The 24,232-nt window shown below is 35.6% G+C and overlaps 1 protein-coding gene across 28 annotated transcripts in view; it reads left to right on the top strand.

Moving 5' to 3' along the window:
• The window catches only part of MAPK10 (mitogen-activated protein kinase 10), a 441,650-nt gene that overhangs the window by 308,721 nt on the left and 108,697 nt on the right, over positions 1-24,232 (top strand). For 25 of the 28 annotated variants that reach the window (XM_045525000.2, XM_045524995.2, XM_074346840.1 and 22 more), the window contains one exon: positions 17,444-17,613. In XM_045525000.2, coding sequence (XP_045380956.1) covers positions 17,444-17,613 — 170 coding nt within the window. Of the gene's footprint in view, positions 1-4,065; positions 4,161-17,443; positions 17,614-24,232 lie in introns of all 28 variants that reach the window. The other 3 variants (XM_074346886.1, XM_074346880.1, XM_074346873.1) reach the window with 1 other exon arrangement.

Raw genomic sequence — 24,232 nt, 5'->3', positions numbered from 1 at the left:
TTATGTAATATTAAAAGTAGCTTAGGAAATAAAAGTGGATACCTAGGTGTTTTTTTCTTTCCCAGTTCATTTAAGTTAGAATAGGAATGAAGAGCATTCTTTTTAATAATTCTAAATATAGTATTTCATCACTGTAGGAAGTGATGTCTTATTAGATTTAACATCGTTAGTGTCATTTTCAGATCCTTGCAATGTGGTTTTAATCATCAAAATGGCTCAGTTCTATGTTACTTTTCATTCTAACGACAGATGAGCCCCAAGTAGAGTATCTCCGATACCTAAGTATCATAATATTTTCCCTAGGAGATGCTCAGTTTGCTTTTTGATGCCCAGTTCTAACCAGTAGTTGGTAAAAAGGCTAAACAACAGTAATGACAAAGGTGTCTTTCACCTACAGTGAACACTAGTAAGAAGGTGGTGTGCATGGACCAGATAAGAGTCTTTTGCTCTTATATTCACACAAACTCTGTTCTTAGGAAATAGGGTACCTGGGGCACCTGTACCTACTATACGTATGTTTAGGTAGTTCTCACTTAAGCCTGACATCATGACAGAATTAATAGTGCTCATTTTTACACTCAGAAATTGTTTGTTATTTGGCCAATAAATTATATGGTAACTCTATTTATACCCCAAGCAGAGAGCACTTCGGTTTTTCTCTAATGATTTTCATGGTGTCGTCTCACTGAGCTGGGCTGTAGACAGAGAATGAAATTCATCCATTGAGACAAGGTTTAAAAAATAACTCTACAGCTTCTATTATTTTGATACAATATTTTCTGATTCTAGAAGTAATATGTGCTTACTATAGAAAATGTAGAAAAGTACAAAGGGAGAGAAAACATTGGTCAATCTGTTCTTCTTGAGAGTAGAATTTCTGTGGGAAAGTAAAGCGTGTTGCATGCAATGAGCAGGATTTACTGATTTACTTCATCTCCCCAAACTCTAAATGTAGTGCCGAAAGTCTCAGACTTAAGATAACTGCTCTTCTCTAAAAAGAACTCTGTATCTGAGCAGCCTTGGTTAGAAATTACAAATCTAACACTTACTAGCCATTTGCTTATGACCTTGGGCAAGTTAGTTAACCTCACTGTGTTTCAGTACCTAACTTCTAGGTTTATGAGAATTAAGTGAGTTCGTACTTGCCGAACACCGAGAACAGTGCTGGAATGTTTTTGTTAAATAGCTAACTAAATTTAAAATAAATTTACATTCACTCTTCTGGTACTCCCTCTGAGTTCTAGTGTTTTACATATTATCAATATGTTGAACACTCCTACAGTTCTATCTCCAACACAAACCTCTCCCTGAAGCCAGACTCGTCTACCAACTGCTTGTTCTACATCTCAGCTTAGATGTCTAGTAGGCATATCAAACGATACATGTCCCAAACCAAACCCTTGACCTTCCCTCCAAAATTGCTTTGCTCTAATTCAGTAAATGCTAGATCCATATTTTCCGTTTCTTAGAACAAAATCTTCAGAATCATCTTTTGGGCAACACTTGGCATCCAATCTGTCAGCAAATTCTGTTGGCTCTACATTAACAATGTATCTGGAATCTCTCCACTTCTTGCCATTCTCTCCTCTACCATTCTGATCAAGCTACCGTAACTCTCATCTGGATTAATGCAAGAGCTTCCACACTTGCTCACCCCCAGTGGTTTGCTCTCAAACATCAGCAAGAGTGATACTTGAAAAGTATAAGTGAGGTCATGCCACATCTTGGTTAGAAACAAAACAAAACAGAAAAACCATTCAATCAAGTGAGATGTCTTCCCATCCCACTTATGGTAAACATTCTTCAAATAAATACGCAAGCCTTTAACCATGTAGCTACCTAGACACACCTCCCTGAAATGGTCTTCCTTTATTATCCACTTGGCCCATTCCTTCACCACCTTCAGGACTTGGCTCAAATGTCATTTTAAGAGAGTCTTTTGTAACTATCCTATTTAAAATTGCCCCTTCGTAGCCCACATTGCATACCCAACTTCCCTGCCTTTCCTTTTTCCCCTGCGTAGCGCTTTTTGGTATCTGATACACTATATGTGTGACTAATCTCTTGCTTCTCCCTCTCTGCTAGAATGCATTTTTTCCACTTGGACATGGATTTTTTTCAACAGTGTGCACACATAGGCTCACACAGGTTCACAAGGGTTGATTGTGCACATCTCTTCCCAGCTCTAAGTTAAAGGATGTTGGGTTGGTCGATTGAACTCTGTCATGATAGGAATATATACATTATGTAAATAAACGATTGCTGCAGATAAGTTCTCTTCTGTCCGCCACCCCCAGCCAGTTTTTGAGCAATTACCAGCACATCGTTGGGATTTTGTCTCTTTTGCACACTGCTGTACTGTAGCACTAACAATAGTATCTGGCATATGGTGGACTCTCAGCAAATATTTGCTTAATGAATGAATGAATGATGTATTTGGTTAATGTAATCAATTGCAACTGTGACTGTGGTCTGGTGGAAAATGAGCAGACCTGAATTTCTGGTTAGAATATCTGGGTTTACCGTTTGCAAGCTGTATGACTGAGCTATTTCCTTACATCCATGATCCTTGCCATTTACCATGGGCACTAACACTTAAACAAACCACAAACAAACAAGTTTATATTTTACTTATTTCATAATTAAATCTGAACTTTAAAAACTAGCAATTAGAAAAATCTTAACACTTCAGCTATTTTTTTAAATCCAAAGAGTTTTTATGTAGGTTGAAGTTATTTTTAAATCAGCTCCCAGAATTTGGGTACAGATGCAGAATGTCTATTTCTAGGAAGAGTTCTTTTAAAGCAAAGGAATACAGAGAAGAAATGAAGCATGAACTTTCTTAATGACTCTTGATTTTTTTTTCTCACTATGTGCTTTCAGTACCCAGAAAATATACATGCATATTCTATCACTTAAAAAAACTAAAAATATCATAGCACACAGAGTATTTCTAGTTGTGACTCAGAGCATTTTATTTACTTTCCATATAGAATTTTTATTTGATAACAATGTTTATTTTTTTCTTTTCCTGTAGCCCTATGCCTTATTTACTATTCTAGCAATTTAAAGAAAATAGTGTATTTATTTTTAGAGGCAGAATTCTCTTTTTGGTTTTACTTTAAAACTATATTCTTTGGAAGCTTCTCATTTCATGAGACATCTCATGGATCGTTGGTATGCTGTGGGGTTTAACATGATCTCCAGCAGGGGTTAGGTTGCTCCCAACTTCTTGCCACACAGACGATACACAAAGACCACCTTGTCTTTAACGACAAGTGTATCCGGATTCCAGGTCTCTTGAGTCTTAATCTGTGGCTTTAAAACATTAACAACCAAATGTATCCAGATTCCAGGTCTCTTGAGTCTTAATCTGTGACTTAATGACCAAGTGTATCCAGATTCCAGGTCTCTTGAGTCTTAATCTGTGGCTTTAAAACATGTCATATTTCCAAGGTTTTCACTGTTATCAGTAAGAAATCATAGAAAATATAGAAAATAAAATTGCCCAGATAATTACTTATTAACAGTAAATATGTACATTATCTGTAGTAGTATTAACTTTATTTTAGTTGAATTATTTGAAGAACATTGGATTCATTGAATTTTTTAGCTACTCCTGTTGATCTATTTTTTTTAAACAGCAAGCAGTTTTTGTAGGCAAGAGGTTTCTTGTTATATTCTGGAGAGAAACTTGTCTTTGTAATGTTAGACAATAAAAAAAATCTTTAGGTTGCACTTGTATGAATCCTTTACAAAAATATAGACCAACAGGTAATTGAAAGTGCAGAAACTCTTGATTCTCCTGAGAAATAGGTAAGCCTTCTTAATCTTCTTTCCTCTATTGAACAAAGAAGTGTAGAGCTGTTAAATTTCACTTTATGAATTAAAAAAAAATCAGTGAAGAGTGCTATTTTGGAACTCTGCTGTACTAAATAGATGAGTCAGGGTCTTAGCCAGGGAATTTATACATAGAAAGATATTTTGTGTTGGAAACTGCATGCACACCTGCTGGTGTCTACAGTATTTACCACATCCTGATATGTGTTACCTTTGGTTCTACAGGTTTGTGTTTTCCCCATTCTGCGGTGACTGCCTCTGGGGCAGGACCAGGGCATCCTCATTCTTGCCTTCCAAGCCCAGAATTCTATTTTAATTCGGTAAATGTTCAGTAAATGCTTTTTAAGTAAAATACTGTAAATAAAAACTCAGAAAAACACTGCATCCTGAATAGAAATCTGTTTCCCTTTCAAAATCAAGTTAATTTCTCAACATCTGAACACCTTATAATTTATATTGATAAATTTAATTGCATTTTGGTTATTCTGCTAATCACAAGTCAATGTTAACCCAACATTTATCTAAAAGTTGTTAAGTTATTGTCTGCTGTAGATGTTTACTAATGCTTGAGTTGGTTGTGAATTATTTGAAATGATTTCCTGATTTTCAGAAAGCCTGAGATACAGAAGGTTCAAATTAATGAATCAACAATTATGAGTTTAAATGAGTTTCTACTGTATAGCACAGGGAACTATATTCAATATCTTGTAGTAACCTGTAATGAAAAGAATATGAAAAGGAGTATAAGTATGTATATGTATGACTGAAACGTCATGCTGCACACCAGACACTGACACAACATTGTAAACTGACTATACTTCAATTAAAAAACAACAACAACAAAAATAATTATGAGTTTAAGTAACACTAGAAATAAGGGGACTGAGCTCAGTGGACTTCTTTTTGGCTAAGACACAGACACTCATCATGCCTTTGTTACATTTTCTATGCAAGCAGATACCTACACATTGACAGGCTGATTACTGATTAATTCCATCGTTCATTTATTCAGCACATTTTTACTGAGAACCTATCTTATGTATCTATAACTTGTAGAAATTAGGGATAAGAGTGAGCAATATAGTTGCTCTCCTCAAAGAACACACTGTCTAGTCTAAAGCACAGTAAAGAGTGGCTAGGCTTATAAACGTAAAGTAAACCTACTCCTCTTGGAATTAAAGACCTCAGTGGTAACTATGGGCTAAATAATAATTAGTCAGAAAAAAAAACCACTGCAATACTTACCAAATGCTTACTATGTGTGAAGACTTCATTAAGACTTTACCTCATCTAATTTTTTTTCTTTTTTCAATTAAAAAAATTAATTTTATTTTTTTATTGAGGTGTAGTTGATTTACCATGTTAGTTTCAGGTGTACAATAAAGTGATTCAGTTACACATACGCATACATATATATTTTTTTCGGATTCTTTTCCATTATATGTTATTACAAGAAATTGAATATAGTTCCCTGTGCTGTAAAGTAGGTCTTTGTTGTACATCTGTTTTACATATACATGTGTATCTGTTAATCCCAAACTCCCATTTATCCCTCTCCTCACCCATTCCCCTTAGGTAACCATAGTTTGTTTTCTATGTCTGTGAGTCTGGTTTTGGTTTGTCAATAGAATTTGTATCATTGTTTTTTAGATTCCACATATAAGTAATAGCATATGATACTTGTCTTTCTCTGACTTACTTCACTTAATATCTGATTTTTACAACACCATTAACTATCAAGACAGAATCCAATTATGTTTTATTCTGGAGCTGGAAATCTCAACCATTAAACTAGAAGGTCTTTCTCTAGTCCCATTATGAACTTCTTGAAATCTCCATCAGTTGTCCAGGGTTTTGACTGAACTGAGTAGCAACTAAGAACCAAAATACTATGATTAAATGCAAAGAAGCCTAAGATTCTATTTCCTACTGGTCACCAGTAGGGAAAAAAAAAGACTTTATATAAATTCTGAAGGATAATTGTGATATATAAGGTTTAAAATATTACTGAGGATATGACAGAAATCTCAGTCTCGTTGTGGATTTCTTATTGTCAAAATTATTCTTCAATATCTTTTGAGTTCTTATTGTTTTTTCATATAGCATCTTGTTGGATATGATAGCCAAGACTTAGCATGTTGAGTTTTTTCCAGTTAAAGCAATATTTTTCATAACAGGTATAAAATATTACCAGATAACTTAACTAATTAACTAAATTTTGTTTTAGTATGCTGATGTCTGGATAACAAAATAACTCTTTGTGTATATGTAATAATTTTCCTAGCCAAGATGACTGTTCTAAATAAATGAAAACTTAACTCTTCAGCAAATTTCAAAAGAGTGAGTAAATTTAGTGTTATATTTATTTCTTATGCCTTGGACAGGTTTTTTCCTAAAGATTTATTAAGTAATTATTCCAGTTAATAAATACATCCAATTGTGCTACTAAAGATTATCTAACAAAAAATGTAAAGGTTCTACGTAAGATTCGGTTCTGTAATGATGAACTTCTCTATATTGGTTTATTGTGAGTATGTGTTTGGTTTGCTTGAAGCACAAAGTTTGGACTTGACTTTTTGTTGAATAATCTTAACCTGAAATGTAAATGTAGCTTACTATTGTGAGTTTAATTATGGTTGAAGTGTTAATCAGATTAAATGAAGTTATTATTTATATCTGTCAAAATCATGCTATGAAATATCCCAGAATTATCTCTGGTTTTCAGTGTATGGTTAACTTGTGGATTCCATTTTAATCTATATAAATATTCCTAAGAAATCAACTAATTCTTTAAATATACTATTTTAATTCTGTTCTTCTTCTTATGACTTTGGAAAATATATTGTGATAATTTTGTTTTCCTGCACTGGTTTTATCTGAGGTTGGGGTGCATGCTCAGCAAAGGCTGAATTTTTCAGTAGGTTGAGAAGAATAATGTCTTCTTTGATTCTGAGTTCTAAGATGAGTTCCAATCAGGAATGTGTCATTCAACTCTTCTTTTTGCTTATCTTCGCTGAAGGTGAATATTTAACTGATTATGTACTCTGTACATCTCTAACTCATTTTTAAAAAGGTCAAGCAGCTACAAAAGTACACATTTAAGGAGATGAAAACCAAGACTTTGGAGAATGTGTAATTACTAAAATTAGGTACAAGTAGATCTATAATTGTGCAATGATAGGATGATAATAATATCATATAGGATTTAAGAATAGTGTCCTTTATTGTATAAATTAAAATAGGACTTTAATGTTCCATATTCTTAAATGTAGCATTTGATAAACTCCCATTTTCCTTTCTAAAAATACAAAGACATATTTTTAGAGATGAGTCCAGTGAAATCCAGATAACACACTTTAAACATTTTGATTCCTAAATGACTTTTTATTCTCCTTATGATGAAACACAATCTTTTGCTTTTACCATGAGAAAGTATTTTTAAAAAATTAACCATTATTTATTAACCTGGAAATTTTGTCCTATCTTGATTAAATAATACTTCTTATTATTGCCTATTTTATACTCTTCTTTCTTTCTTGTGGACACATTGGGAATATGCAGATCAAAAGTATAGAATTCAGGGTGCTTAGTTTGATAGGCTAGATCCTTGTGATAATGAAGCCAGCATTCCAGGCTTGACCCTGTAAGGGACAATTTAATATTAAGCTCCATGAGGACAGGAGCTTTATATTTTCAGTGCTTAGAACTTTGCTTGGCACATTGTAAGACCAAAATAAATATTTGTTGAGTGAGAAACATACTGAAATAGTGTATAGGCCTCAAATCTCAGTAACTCATCAGAACAAAAGTTTATTTCCTTTTGTACAAAGTCTAGGGCAGGTTAGTAAGGGATCTCCTCTATCTGGTGACACAGGAATTTTGACTTCTGCCATCTTGTGACTCAGGAATTGCTATCTTGTGGTGTCCAGCTAAGACCCCAGAGTGTGGAAAGCAGTGGATTGTGGAGGTACGTCCTCCAAATGCCCCTGCATTTAGGTGACACCTGCCACTTCTGCTTGTAGTCCCTTGGCTAGAAGTAGTCACTTGGCCCCTACAGATAACTATAGTAGTAGTAGTAGCAGCAGCAGTAGTAGTAATAGCAACAATCAACTTTGCTTAGAGTTTCCTGTAAGCTTATGCCGTGTTAAGAGCTTTACATAGATGTTCGCATTTAACTTTCCCACTAATCAAAAGAAGTAGATTACAGGCGTACCTCATGGCATTGTGCTTCACTTTTATTGTACTTCGCAGATAACTGTGTTTTTTACAAATTGAAGGTTTGTGACGACGCTGCATTGAGTAACTCTATTAGTGCCATTTTTCCAGTAGCATGCTCACTTTGTGTCCCTGTGTCACATTTTGGTAGTCCTCACAGTATTTCAAACTTTTTCATTATTATATTTACAATGATTTCTGTGATCAGCGATATTTGATGTGACTGTTCTAAGTGTTTTCGGGCACAGTGAATTGTGTCCATATAAGATGAGGAACTTAATTGATAAATGTTATATGTTCTGACTGCTCCACTGACCAGCTGTTCCCCTGTCCCTTTCCCTCTCCTTGTGCCTCCCTATTCCTTGAAACACAGAAATATTAAAGTTAGGCCAATTAGTATCTTACAAAAGCCTTTACCTATTCAAGTGAAAGAAAGAGTCATGTGTCATCTCACTTTAAATCAAAAACCAGAAATGATTAAGCTTAATGAGGGAAGGCACGTTGAAAGCTGAGATAGGCCAGAAGCTAGGCTTCTTGTGCCAAACAGCCAAGTTGTGAAAGCAAAGGAAAAGTTCTTGAAGGAAATTAAAAGTGCTACCCCAGTGAACACACGAATGATAAGAAAGTGAAACATCCTTGCATGGAGAAAGTTTTAGTGGTCTGGATAGAAGATCAAACCAGCCACAACATTCCCTTCAGCCAAAACCTAATCCAGAGCAAGGTCCTCTCCCTTCAACACTGTGAAGGCCGAGAGAGGTGAGAAAGCTGTAGAAGAAAAGTTTGAAGCTGGCAGAGGTTGTTTCATAAGGTTTAAGGAAAGAAATACTCTCCATAACCTGCAAGTGCTGATGTAGAAGCTGCAGCAGATTATCCAGAAGATCTCACCAAGGTAATTCATGAAGGTGGTGACAACTGAAGAACAAATTTTCAACGCAGACGAAACAGTTTTCTATGGAAAGAAGGCACCATTTAGGGCTTTCATAGCTAGAGAGGAGAAGTCAGTGCCTGGCTTCAGAGCTTCAAAGGACAGGCTGATTCTCTTGTTAGGGGTTAATCCACCTGGTGACTTTAAGCTGAAGCCAGTGCTCATTTACCATTCCTAAAATCCTAGGGCCCTAAAGAATGATGCTAAATCTACTCTGCCTGGGCTCTGTAAATGGAACAACAAAGCCGGGGTGCCAGCACATCTGTTTACAACATGATTTACTGAATATTTTAAATCCACTGTTGAGACCTGTTGCTCAGAAGGAAAAATTCCTTTTGAAATATTACTGCTCATTGGCAATGCCTCTGGTCACCCAAGAGCTCTGATGGAGAAGTATGGTGAAATTAATGTTTGTTTTTACGCCTGCTAACACAACATCCATTCTGCAGCCCATAGATCAAGGGGTAATTTCAACTTTCAAGTATTATTATCTAAGACATTCATAAGAACGTAACCGCCATAGATAGTGATTCCTCTGATGGATCTGGGCAAAGCAAATGGAACACCTTCTGGAAAGGATTCAGTATTCTAGATGTCATTAAGAGCATTTGTGATTCATGGGAAGAGATCAAAGTATCAATTTAACAGGAGTTTGGAAGAAGTTGATTCCAGCCTTCATAGATAACTTTGAAGGGTTCAAGACTTCAGTGGAGAAAGGAACTGCAGTTGTGGTGGAAATAGAAAGAGAACTAAAATTTGAAGTGGAGCCTGAAGATGTGGCTGAATTGCTGCAACCTCATGATAAAATTTTAATGGATGAGGAGTTTCTTCTTATGGATGGGCAGAGAGTGGTTTCTTGAGGAGGAAGCTACTTCTGGTGAATATGTTGTGAAGACTGTTGAAATACAAAAAAGAATTTAGGGTATGACAAACTTAGCTGATAAAGCAGCAACAGGGTTGAAAGAATTGAGTCCAATTTTGAAAGAAGTTTTACTGTGGGTAAAATGCTATCAGAGAGCATTACATGCTACAGAAAAATTGTTTGTGAAAGGAAGTCAAATGATGTGGTGAACTTCATTGTCTTATTTTGAGAAATTTCCACAACCACCTCAACTTTCAGCAGCTACCACCCTGATCAGTCAGCAGCCATCAACATCCAGGCAAGAGCTTCCATCAGCAAAAAGATTATGACTCACTGAAGTCAATAGCAAGAAAATATTTTTAAATTAAGGGTTTTTTAAAGATACAATATTGCACACTTAACAGAAAACAGTATAATGTAAATGTAACTTTTATATGCACTGGGAAATCAAAAAATTCACGTGTCTCGCTTTATTGCAGTGGTCTGGGATGAAACTCACAATATCTCCAATATATACATGTATTACCTTCATTCCATAAAAAGGACACTAAGACTAAGATTGTAAAAAGCTTGCCCAAGGCCTCATTATAAGGATTCTTAGTTAAAAGTTAGGTTCTTACCCTTTGCTGAAGTCTCGCTCTAGGATCTCTCGAGTGCAAAATGAGAATACTGTCTTGAATGAAATGATTTATTAGACACCTAAAACAGTATCTGGTCCTAATACTGGCTTGGTACATAGCAGGTATTCGAACAGTACTCATTGTCTTTCTTTATATATAAAGAACAGACAGGCAGAAGCCGTGCCTGCTCTATTTTCAATGACAACGTGCTTTTTCACACAATTTAAAATAGTGATTAAACATAATTTAAGACTTAAGAGTTTTTACTGCATTACTGATCAGTAATAAGCCATTGATCATTGCTAGGCCAACCAATATAAAAGTGATATAGATTCCAGACTGCAGTCCTCTTTAGAGAGTAACACTTCAAGAAATTGAATGGGGAAAACATGCTCTGGACAGAACAAAAGCTAATCCTTAATGTCGTTAAGTCTTGTCTCAAATCTGCTGCCTTTAAAACTCATATGTAGATCATTTGATTCAGATTTAAAATGGATTAACCACATGCCTTTCTGCCATAACAAACAGAATAGCAGGCATTGTTTCTGCCGACTTTATATCACAATCTTGGAGAGGCATCACAAGCAATTCAGTGTGCTGGTCATGACTGTAAGACTGAATAGCTCAATGTCTTTTGTGCCAAAAGCAGAATCACCACTGTTGGCGGATACGTTCCAGTATCTAAATGACAATACTAAAATAATATGCAACTGACCAGTTAATTTTCTGGAGGTGTGTTTTGTAGCGAATTCATCTTAGCTATCCTGTTAAGTAGATCAAAGTTACACCTGTAGCATCTTTAATAGTGCCTGGCATTCAGTAGGTGCCCAGTAAACATTCACCAAATTTCTAGGCAGCTCTGAAGATCCAGCTGTCCATCACCAACACAAGGTAGTCTACTTCAACCCTGAATCATTTAATGTTAAGCTCAGACTTCAGGCTCAGTTGATAAATGAAGGAGAAGGATGTGTTATTCATTCATTTCTCTTAAGCTGTAGTCCTATAGATCACCTCATCATAAGAAAACCACATCTAAATTACTTTAGCTGAACTAGTGAATAGTTTAATAAAAGAAGAGCATGCATTTTAGAGTTGGACAAACTTGAATTCATATTGTTACCACTAATTAATAGATCTAAGACTTAGAGACAATTAACAGCTCCGTATGCCAGTTTCCTCACCTGCTGATAGTGTTAAATATAGTATTTAACAGAATGCAAAGTTCACCTTTACCAGGTAAGCAATTAATACTGGTTCACCTTTCTTTCTCCCCTTGTCTTATTGAAAGTTGATATCGCATAAGTCATATGAAACATATTTCTATATCTTTGATTTAAAATATTATATCTATTGCCTGTTGTTTGATTCAATGGTTATTACATAAAAATCTATTGAATATTTTTTTCCCAAAGTTAAGTGCTAGAGTTACTTTACCTTTCCTGTGATCTATGGTATGATATATTTTAAGAGATTAATGAATCAAAGCTTGCCACTCACTGTGGTTTTGTTGTTTTGTCACATTTTCCCTTTGGCTTGCTGGGAGCCTGACAACTGATGTTTTTGCTCAAGGCAGTAGATGTTCATAACTTAAGTCCTCTGGTAAAACTATTGCCTCCCAGCCTGCTTTATTTGACATTTGTTCTTAAAACCGGATTTAATGGTTTTATTGTTTCTGTATCTTCTATGGTGAGCTGTACAAATCCTTTTTGAAATCACACAGCATATAAATAATATATGAATGAAAGAATAAAAGGGCTTGGTTTCCTAGGTATTAAGTGCAGAACTAATCCAGGCTTGGTGCTGTTTTCAGCTGTATCATTCAAGAGAAACTAAGAGCACATAACATTTGAAAATTCTTGATGTTTCCAGCTCAGGGATTGACTGACTAGTAGTATCATAGGCCAGTCATGCACAAATGAAAATGGGAAGGAGGGAGTGCTTCTGGCATACAGGTTATTAAATTTGAGAAAACTGCAATCAAAGTTTTAGATGCCTGCAGGATAAGATCAGTAATGTGGGATATTTTTCTTTGCAGAATTTCACAGCTCTGGGCAAGCAACTCAACTGATGATGGGGACTCATTGCACAAGGTCCTTACTCACAGTTCTGCGTAAAATGCAGTCTTTTCACAGAATAGATTATGTTCAGATTTCCTCTCTGCCTACCAAACTGCTGGTGGCAATGAAGTCTTTTAATTTAGCTTAAAATATTTTTTTGGCAGATGGGGGACAGGGAAGAAATGAGTTTGCTTTGAACTTTTGCAATGACAATTCTATTATATCCATATAAAAGTAAACTGTTGAGTCATTTAAATATAAGATTAAATATTCAGTGGAGGAATGAGTTTCTTTTTAAAAATAATTTGAAGGAACAATAGAATAGACTATTCTAAACCTATAGTTATTTTGAGCCAGATTGGTCTCCAAAACTTAACACTGTGGTGATTTATAATTTTTTAATATAATCTTTCTTATTTATAATTAACTTAATTTCTTAATTTCTTCTCTGGAAAGAGACTTTCCATTTCAGTGAGCATTTATGAATACCTGAGAGTTTCATGCATTCCTCCCAAGTGTTTTTGTATACATTTAATACAAATAGATGATGGAATGTTTATTTTCATGAGCTAATTGAGATAAAATTGATAGGGCACAGTATTGTACCTGTGAGGCAGGAAAACATGTCCCTGGGAATATGGCATCTGAGCCTGCTAAAGAGGTGCTGATACCAAGGAAAGCCATCATGGCATTATTTTTAACTTCCCCATCCTGTGTTTACTTGGCTTGACCTGCACGTCATCCAGTTTTTGCCTCTCTAGCTAGGTTTTTTGAATGGTGACATCTCTTAACATCTACTGTTCTCTAAAATAGTGGTTCTTGAAGTGTGGAACTTGCTAGAAATACAAACTCTTGGCCTAATCTTAGTCCCACTGAATTAGAAACTTGTCAGTTGGTCTCAGCAATCTGTGTTTCCCTGTGACTTGCTGGAAGCCTGACACTGACTTTTTTGCTCAAGGCGTAGCTCCTCAGGTAGTTCTGATCTGTATTAAAACCTCAGAATGTAGACCTTAAACTACTGGCCAGTCATGCCTTCCCAATATGGTGTGTGAATTCACAAACTTTGTAATGATGACTTGCAATCTTTTTATGAGAAATTATATGCTCTGAGATGGATAAAAAGATCACTGAGTAATTTTTATTTTAGAAAATGTGTCAGGGTATTAGGCATTTTATTTGAAGGGCTTTTATTTGTTTCTTTTTTTTAAACATTTTTTTATTGAGTTATAGTCATTTTACAATGTTGTGTCAAATTCCAGTGTAGAGCACAATTTTTCTGTTATACGTGAACGTACATACTTTCATTGTCACATTCTCTTTCGCTTATTTGTTTCTTTTTGACTGGGAGTATTATTGTGGCTGAAATTTCCCCCTCCTTCCCCCATGTAAGCCCTGTGATTGTATTAACCATTTTACCAAAACTACCATTAAGTCCATAGATAGCTTTCCCGTTATATGAAAAGTCCTGTTCTAGGTATGCGCTGGGAAAAATTACAGGGTGCTTCTCTAACTGTGTGTGAACAATTGCTGGGATGAAATGATATACTCCATTGTAACATTTGGCCAGCCGTCGGCCTGTCTAAATACAAAACTTTGCCTGTCCTTGAATCTGGGGACAGTGGATCTCTTTCAAATGTTTGAATCTGAGGTGTAGGGTAATCCTTGTTCTAACTAGGACTCTGGTTCTCAGTTTATCTTTGCCATAAACAATGGAATTTGGCAATGTGTAAGGACACAAAGTGTGTTCCCTGATGCAGTTGCAGAAATATTATTTCTGCTATATAATATAATACACATAAATATAATAAATAATATAATAATTTACTTTCCAAATACGTCAGGCAGAGCCGTATGATCTGTTTTACAGTCTTCAGGCAATTACTCCACTCCAGTGCGTGATTTTCAGTATGCATCAGAACACTTAGAGGGCTTATTAGAACAGGTTGTTGGGCCCCACCCTCCAGAGTTCCTGATTCAATGGGTGTGAGGTGGGAGTGAGCATCTGCATTTCTAGCAAGTCTCCAAGGGATGCTGATACTGATGCTCCAGGGAGCACACCGTGAGGATGATTGTTATAAGCTGTCTTTCTCAAAGTCAGAGCCTCAGATCCTCAAATCACAACCACCTGAACTGCCTAGTAATCTGCAGATCCTCAGGACCCACCCTGACAGCTTGAATCCAGGTCTCCGGGGTGTTGTGTCAGTGATTTGTATTTTATCAAGCTCCCCAGGTGGTACAATTCATATTCACGTCTGAGAACCAATAAGAGGAGAAGTCTGAGGACACAGTTAGCCAGAGAAAACAAAAATCGAGTCTCCTTTCCAACATTGCCAGTTTTATAGCATGACTTGGCATCTATGGTTGTTTACACATAGTAGCTGAGTGGATTAGTGTTAATGAATAGATATAGGCAATTAGTTGATATTCTCTGTTTGCTCTCAGCACCTTTTCTTTATTCTGCTATAAGATATATCATCCATATTTAACCACTTGTTTACTTGGGTGCCTCCACCTAGACAGGGACCTATCCCATCGTTGTATATCCAGTGTCAGAGATCTGGGACATAAGGGTCATTACAAGTGGTTAGTACATATATGCAGTGCAGTTGGAATAAGCGACATTTCAGAGGTGAGGAGAATACGTGGGGAAAAGGGAAATTGCTTACCTGGGTTTGATGAGACTAGTGTGTGCTAAGAATTATGTGGGTGGTCAGAAACCAGAATATTAAAAGAGAGAAAGAAGGATCAGAACATGACGAATTGCAAATCAGGCACTTCTTCCCAGATTAACCTTGGAAGGTGAATTCTTTGTTAGTCTAGCTCCAGTTGCTTTTTAAAACAAAAAACAAAAACAAACAAACAAAAAAACCCTCCTTTCCTAGCCAAGGGGAAAAAACGACTTTAATAGGGTTAGTTTACTGATACATCAAAAAAGTATGGAGTAGAAGTGGACTACGGTGTGGAGAAAAGTTCCTGATACTGCAGTTGAAACAAAGGATTGTTTAAATAATAATGTTCTTGTTTCCGCTATCGTTCACAACCATCCTCTAAATTCTAAACCCTGTTTAGTCTCTGTGAATGGGCTTACAGTGCCCTGATTCTTAATAGTCTTGTTTAATTTCCTGTTCTGTGTTTCACAGATGGCTTCCTGGATTTCAGACTTCTCATTATTGTATTTGTAAACTACCTGAATTTTTGGTCTCTGCCCAAACAACCTGAATTCCTAATCTGTAGTCCACTCTGCTCTCTGAGGCTCTGAGTGTTTGTACTGGATCGTTGCCTTCATCTCTCTCCCAATCATAGGCTGGTGCCTGTCGCGTATATAGTGCTCTCAAGCCTGTCTGGAGTCTTAAGGTTCTTGCAGTAGATGTGCAGGTTTTGCCACGCATGTTCACGCAGTCCTCAGTTACATTGCTGATGCTGCCTGCCTCCCTGTCCAAGAACACAGGAGCAAATTAGTCTCTACTTCCATTTCAATTTTTTATTAGAAGTGAAATGCCAAAAATGTCCAGGGAAATGGTTTTATGGCCAACTAGAGGTTCAGAACCTAAGGAAGTTTAAGTCTTTTTTCAAATTATATGGGAATTAGCTATTCAAAGGTCAGTGTATATTAAAACCATACAAAGTCCTTTGGTTTAAATTCTGGTCTCAGAATATTAAAGTCAGTTTTTGTTTTGTTTTGTTTTGTTTTGTTTACTTTGTTTTTTTTCTAATTAAAGTTTTGACATACTCAAAAGTTGTGAGGTAGGTAGGAAATTATTCATTGTGTGGTAATGCCCCACTCATTGCAGGACAACCAGCATTGTCTGCTAAGCCAACTAAATGCCAGCCACACCTCCTGTCCTTGTGGTACACCAAAACATGCCCACAGGGCTCCCAGATGCCTGCTAAGGGTTAGTGTCAACTCTAATGAGAGCCACTGGTTTAGACCATTCAATTTTCAAGTGCTGGGACTGGAAAGGAGCCCATGGAATACGAGAGTGCTCAAAAGTTAAGCAAGATCAGCAAGAAGGAGAGGAATGACTATTGGGTAGACATCCACCAGTGTGCCACCAGGAAAAGGCTAGACTATATTCTGGAAGGTCCCTTCTCGCTATAGAATCCAAACTATTTAATATCATAAAAAGTAATATAAGATCACTTGTGGGTAAACACAAATAATGAATAATGGACATTTACATTATATACATTCATAAATCATGATCCAAAATAACAATTTTCTCAATTGCTAAATGTAATTAATAGATGAACTTCTCTTAATGATAAACAAAAGATACAGCAATTGAGATTTAAAATCTAAGCTTGCAATGAATAAAAAAGCTGTCATGGAAATTTTAGAATAGTGTTAGTGACTTAAAATTTTTCAATGTTTAATGCAGGATGGTAGTATTTTTGGTATTAGTGAGGACAAACAAAGTCAACACTATTTAACTCAAACTTGCCTAATTAAAAAATTAAAACTATGCATTATTTTGTATGTCAATTTTTTTTTTTCTGAGAAAGGAATGTAGATACCGCCTTTTATTCTTCCTCACATGACTGTTAAAGCAGATAATCAGGGATCTGAAGTGTCTAACCTAGTCTCTCGGGCTGGTGTATGTTCAGTTAGACGTTTGCTGCATAAATATATGAGTTTAATGAAACATTTCAGAAAAGATGATTCAGATCTAACCTAAAAATATTTTATTGTAAATAGTTTTAATATTGAAAACAGAATTTTCTTTGCATATTTTCTAAGATCTTTTACTCCGGGTTATCTTACATGGACTAACAGATATTTTTTTCCTTGGTGAAGTGCAGGTTTATATAGTGATCACAGATGACAAGGATTAGTAATCATTAAAAGAACAGGCTTCTGTAGATCTCATTGTCACCCTGGTCGTCCCATCCGCTCGTCTCATGTTTCTGTTGTTCTTTCTTGCAGGGATTCGATAAACAAGTGGATGTGTCATATATTGCCAAACATTACAACATGAGCAAAAGCAAAGTTGACAACCAGTTCTACAGTGTGGAAGTGGGAGACTCAACCTTCACAGTTCTCAAGCGCTACCAGAACCTAAAGCCTATTGGCTCCGGGGCTCAGGGAATAGTTTGGTAAGTGGGATGGATTTAACTTGAATTTGTAAAGGGAACATGCCGTGTGTGCTGACCAGCCACAAACACACAAACACACACAAATAAATAGCATGACTTGAGAGGGGAAAAATCCATTCTACCAAAGAAAAGTAAAATTATGATCATTATCAGTAATTTATTACCCACTGGCCTATAATATATACATGCTTGCTTGTGACTAGTTTTTCTAGTCACCAAAAAATCCATTACAGAACAACCATGGAGAAACCAGGAGAAACAGAGGTTTTCTATCTGTTGCTAAAGTATTTAGAAAATTTTACTTGGATGTTTTCACATCAAGATGTGAGGAAACATGTGTTCAGATAACCAGCAAATAAAATCTCCTACACTCTAAAGAAGTACAAATGAGATCTCAAATGTGCCAGTGACTTTTAAAGTTCAGTGTTTAAAATTCAGTTACCTATTCGAAAAAGTGGTATTTTGAAAATTTTTGTTGAATATTTCCAAAGTGGAAAGATTCTGGGCTCCTTAGCAACCATTCTTTTGTGAGATTTTGAGTGGCAAATTGAAATGATGACAAATCAAGATCTGACTTACCTGTTATAAAACTTTTGCAAAAATGATGATACCAGATTGATAAGCATTTTGTTTAGGCAGTTTTAACTTATAATTTAGCAACCAAATATATTTAGTATAAACTTATTAGTATAATAATTTTCAACTTGGTGGCTTACAACGATAAGTAAAAATTTAGGACATGCACTGTAAGTATATGTATATTTGTGTTTATTTATTTATGAAGAATATTTACATATACCAATATATTTATGTTATATAAATTACTGCTATATTAGTAGTGTCCATTTAAAAACACAAACATCCCTTTTAAAGGATGAGATGAAGACAAAATAAACATTTTAAATAGATTTTATTTTAAAACTCCTTTTTTCACTCATTTGATATGATGTTATTTTGGTGAAAGAAAGCTAGCAGTGTACAATTATTTTTCAAACTTTCATCTTATATTTCATAAAACAAGTAAAAATCTGGTTTTCTTTATTTCTTATTTTATTCTTTGCTTTTTTAAAGACTATTTTAAGAGCAGTTTTATGTTCATAGCAAAATTGAGAAGGTACAGAGACTTCCCATATGTCCCCTGCCCACACACATGCATAGTCTCCTCCAGTATCAACATGCCCCACCGGAGTGGTACACTTATCACAATTGACGAACCTACACTCACACATCATCATCACCAAAATTCATAGTTTAGATTAAGGTTCACTCTTGGTGTTGTACATTCTTTGGGTTTGGAGAAATGTAAAATGACATGTATCCATTATTATGATATCATACGAAGTATTTCTGCTGCCCTAAAAATCCTATATAATCACCCATTCATCCCTTTCCCTATCCCTAACCCCTGGCAACCATTGATCTTTTTACTGTTCCCATAGTTTGCCTTTTTCAGAATGTCGTATAGTTGGAATCAAACAGAATACAGCCTTTTCAGATTGGCTTTGAATCATTTAGTAATTTGCATTTAAGTTTCTGCCATGTTTTTTCATGGATTGAAACCTCATTTCTTTTTAGCATTGAATAATATTCAATATTATTTAAAAGTCTGTGTGCACCATAGTTTATCCATTCACCTACTTTAGGACATCTTGGATGCTTCTAAGTTTTGACAATTAGAAGTAAAGCTGTTTTAAACACCTGAGTGCAGGTTTTGCATGGACACAAATTTTAGTTTCACTTTGTGTTGACAGCTTGTCTTAAGTTCATTCTCAATGCTTAGTCAATGCAAAAAGCAGAAGTACATGGTTGGAACCCAACTAACTTTTTACTAGCACTTAAAATTCATTCATCAAATACACCAAGGCTTTTATTGAAGTTCATCTAGTAAATGTCAATGCCATTCAGTGGTTGTTTTGTAATTTGAAAGATGGGACATTTTAATATTTTCAAATAATAGGCCAAATCTTTCATTTAGTAGGTATTTAAACAGTTAAGAAAATTTTTATTTTCAATGTTTATTTATTATGGTACAGGGATGCAAGTGAACCTCTTTGTGACACAAAACAATTTCATGGTGTGGGAGGCAGAATAATGGTCTCTCAAAGATACCTAGAGCATAATCCCCCAAATCCTTTATTTAAAAAAATTGAAGTACAGTCAGCTTACAATGTTGTCAATTTCTGCTGTACAGGATAATGTTTCAGTCATACATATACATACCTATACTCCTTTATAGAATCCTTGATATGTTATCTTTCATGACAAAAAGAGCTTTGCAGTTGTGATTAAGGTTAGGGACCTTTTCAAATGGGAGATTATCCTGGAATATCCAGGTGGGACCAGTCTAGGCACATGAGTTCTTAAAAGTGGAAAAGGAAGGAAGAAGAGTGGGTCAGAGAAATGCAATGAGAGAAAAGAGAGAAGAGATTCAAAGCATGAGATGGGTTTGCCTTATTGTTGCTGGGGTTTTGAAGATAAAGAATGTCAGGGTCCAAGGAGTGGGGCAGCTTCTGGAAGCTGGGAATGGCCCTCAGCTGACAGTTAGCAAGAAGATGGAGACCTCAGTCATACCACTGTGGGGAACTGAATTTGCCAACAAACCTGAATGAGAAAGGAAACAGATTGTCCTCCAGCACCTCCAGAAAGGAACTCGGTCTGCTGACAGCCCAGTGGGACTCATGTAGGACCTCTGACCTAGAGAACTGTAAGATAATAAATTTATGTTGTTTGAGCAGCTAAGTTTGTTGTGGATTGTCATGGTAATAATACTAATACATGTAGTGTAGTAAAGACTCTACCATTAAGATAATTGCTATAAATCTCCTAAAAGCAGGCACATTAAACTATAATGCTGTCAAAAGAAGGCATTCACGGTGCCTCTGTTAACCCTCTCCAAATTGTGAAATTCTCTTTTTCCTTTCAAGTTGCATCTTTTACCCTAGGTAATATGTGACCAACACTGGGAGGATAAAGTGTGCTTGAGCAGGGCCAATATTAATTATTAGTAAGGTTTAATATATTTTTTAGATTACAATATATGTTTATATTTTCTTCTGTATTCCACTGGATGGCTTGTATACCACTTGGAGAGTGGGAACTTTGTTTAGGAAATCACTGCTTTCATAAAAACTTGCAAAGTGAAATAGGAAATAAACCAAGACAAAAAATTCTTATGAAGGAGGAGATGGAGAAAGCAGAGTGATTCCTGGTTACCTTTTTTAAATGGAAAATTGTAGAACAGAGAAAGTTTTCCAAAGAGCCTCAGTTTGGATGCTCAAATATTCATTAGAATTATTTCATTGCCTTTCAAATAAAACTGCCACAAAAATGAGGAATACTGGTAAAAGGAAATTGATAGACTTCTAATGATTCAAAAATAGACCCAAAGCAGCATTTTGCTCAAGAAGTTAACAGATTGTCCCAGAAAGATTTGAAAATCTACTAGTACTAAGAATTTTGTAGTATGTTTTATAGGGCATATTGGGCCTCTATTTCTCCTTGTACAGGATGGAAATCATCCAAGGTCTTAGGTATAGTAACTGAAATAAATTTCAGTAAATAATAAGTCCTTGAGTAAAATTTTTAAACCAGTTTTACAACAAATTAGTCAGCAAAAGGACACCTGAATTTCAAAATGTTAGCCTTGAAGTTGCCTGGGATTAATATTAGTCTTTTGGTCTGCAGCTGAGGAAAATAAAACTAGCAAAGAGCAAGATGAAGGGGCAGCAGTGAGCTGGCATATTTCTCTCCCCCATCTTCCAGTCTGCCACTCTACCATGTACATAGATGCCACAATTCCAGTACATTCTTTTTTGGCCATGAGTATGATGGTGTCTTCCTCGTCCCTCTTCCTCAACCTAGCTTGAGTTGTCTTTGTTTACTTTTCATAACTTGGGTTTTTAATGTACTGTTCTTCTTGAAGATCTATTTTTGTATTAATTTGTCCTCTCTATCCACCTGCCTTTAATTGAATTTCCTTTTATCAATGGTGAGTTCATCCACTTCTCTCACACCGAACACACATCTAATCCCTGACATGCTTCTAAAATCTGTCCTTACCTCTGTTTATGAAAACTCAGATTTGCATATTTTGAATGTACCACAGAATCCTGAGTATAGTAACTGGGAGAAATTGGAAACTGGGAGTACTTGGGGTCTCCAGGAGGAGGTGGAGGGCAGACAATCTGAAATAGATGACTTATTTATTCTACTTTATTTTCTTTAGAGCAGGAATAAAATGTGGAGGAACCAGTTCCAAAAGGGATTTTCATCATCATTTCTTTTATTTTGGCATATATCACTATAAAATTCTGTGTGTATGTGTAAAGGATTTTGTTTTTCAAGTATAATTGTTGACATGTTGGTACTTATGCCGCAGAAGCTCCATCCTCCTAACTTGTTTGACATGAATTCTCATTTCTGCTGTTCCAGTTACCTTAAAATGGTTACTGGTTTCTTAGACTTTCTTTCCTCTCTTTGGATTGCTTCATTGCCTACTTACTACTGGGAAAACATATAGGCAATTCTAAAATACCTTCAAAAGGAGCTAATCATTATCATGCTATTTTTTTCATTCAGTATGGTTGGTAGACCAACAATGTTGTTATTGAGAATCATTAAATAAAATCTAATGTGAAACCTTTTGGAATAAATGAAAAAAATTCTAATTCTAAGGAAAAAAATTAAGATTATCCACTGAAACAATGATTATTCATTCTCCTTCTCCACGTGAGCTGAGACATCCTCGGTAGCTTCCTAGGTGGGGAACAGTAGAGCAGTCTGTAAAATTTGTTTTTAACAACAGTGGTCAGGAGCCAGATGAATAAATCATTTCAGAGCCTTTTTCCAATCATCAGAAGAGGATCCTATTAGCATTGTTTCTACTACCAGCTCCAGAACAACAACAAAAAAGAAGGTAGGAAGAAATCAACAGCAGGAAGCTCTTTGTCCTCTCTCACTTCTGTCCTGCTGTTGCTTGCCAAGCCAAGACACAGTTCTGTTTTCTCAGTTCTTTCTCCAAAGATGATTCAAACTGACAGTGAAAGTGGTGGTAAAATTCAGCAACCTAGTTTAGCAGAGAAGACTTGCCAACTTTGGTCTGCTCCTTAACTGAAAAGAGCTGATTGTACAGGTTACTTATTTGTTTATTTATTTGTTCCTTTATTTCATGGCTGTGATGCTTTTCATTTTTTTATTTTAAAAATTTATTTATTATTGAAGCATAATTGATGTACATAATTGTACAATTTTAAATGACAGAAAGTAAAACTGTATCTTTTCTTTCTTGGGCTTGTACTCTTTGTCATCTGCATGTGATCATCCAGCTTTGCAAGTTGATCTTACATAGGGTATTTATAGCAAAGATGTAAGCTTAATACTGAAAAAGCATAAACTAGCAGTGCCTCATTGTAAAAAATCTGTGCCTAGAAAATTAAATATTTAGAAATAAGATTATACACTTTATGTTAACTAAACTTTCCTAAAAATTCCAATTAGAGCTAGATGATAGAATTTAATCAAAGTAGAAATAACTATAGTTATAAGATGCCCTGGAAATAATGCAGTGGATTAATCTATTTTAAGATTGGATGTATATCCATGTATACATATACATAAAGAATGTAAAACCAATATGTAACCTATAATATAATATCTATGTACATGTAATTTATATACATACTAGTCCAATGGATTAGTTTATCTTAACTGAATGTATATGCTGTATATTATACACACATGCATTTTGTGTATATGGGATGTATATCTTTTGTTTTTCACAAAAATTTAAAAAATTATTTCTGGTCATCCTTCATTTAGTGGTCTATAGCAACAAGCTATTGTGCAGACAAATAATGTAAGGTTTAAATTTCCAGGCATGTTCAGCAGAACCTTGGGTGTTCACATATTCTTAGTCCATCACCTTCTTTAGTAAGTGGATACCAGTGAGTATAGTGATCCTGCCTAGCAGTGTCCCATCAGCTTGGTCACATTAAGGGTTCGATAGGCTGAAGAGAAGTCTAGAATTCCTGTGCTTGTGGCTTTTTTTTTCTATTTAATATGTGTGTGTGTCCACTGAGGAGGACAGGGATAGAAAACATTCTATAAGAAACACTTTGGTACAGGAAACTGAGTCAGTTACAGCACGTTATCTATGGCTCCTTCCTTGGCCCAGCACCTGATGCTGTGGGTATTTTGTTTTGGCACATAGGTACAGATGCATACGTGTTTGAACCTAGTTTGCTTCCAAATAGGATTTAAAATGGTGGAAAAACATAGATGTGACTTAATATCCACCTAGCAAAAGGGAACTGAGGGAACGGTGGTAATCGTGCCCCTCAGAGTAGAGTTTCTTTAAGGGTAGTGATAATGGATAAGGCAGATAGTCTACACTGTCGACTGAAGAACTCCTCCATGCCTTAGTAGAGGGGGAAGAAAAAGGGGTTTTCTTGGTGGTTTGTTTTTTTTAATTGTGGAACATAGTTTCAATCTTTGCCATCTGATTTCCACATAGTACTAGTAAGTAGCATTACTGTGTGTAGGCCAGGGCATTCATCGAAAACCAAACCAAACACAACAAACCAACAGAACCAAAAAACAACCCCTCAGAAATCTCTGCTTT

The sequence above is a fragment of the Camelus bactrianus genome, chromosome 2, assembly GCF_048773025.1.
Source record: "Camelus bactrianus isolate YW-2024 breed Bactrian camel chromosome 2, ASM4877302v1, whole genome shotgun sequence".
In the NCBI taxonomy this organism is placed as follows: domain Eukaryota; kingdom Metazoa; phylum Chordata; class Mammalia; order Artiodactyla; family Camelidae; genus Camelus; species Camelus bactrianus.
The sequence above is the reverse complement of the archived record's forward strand: the minus strand, read 5'-3'. Positions and strand labels throughout refer to the sequence as shown.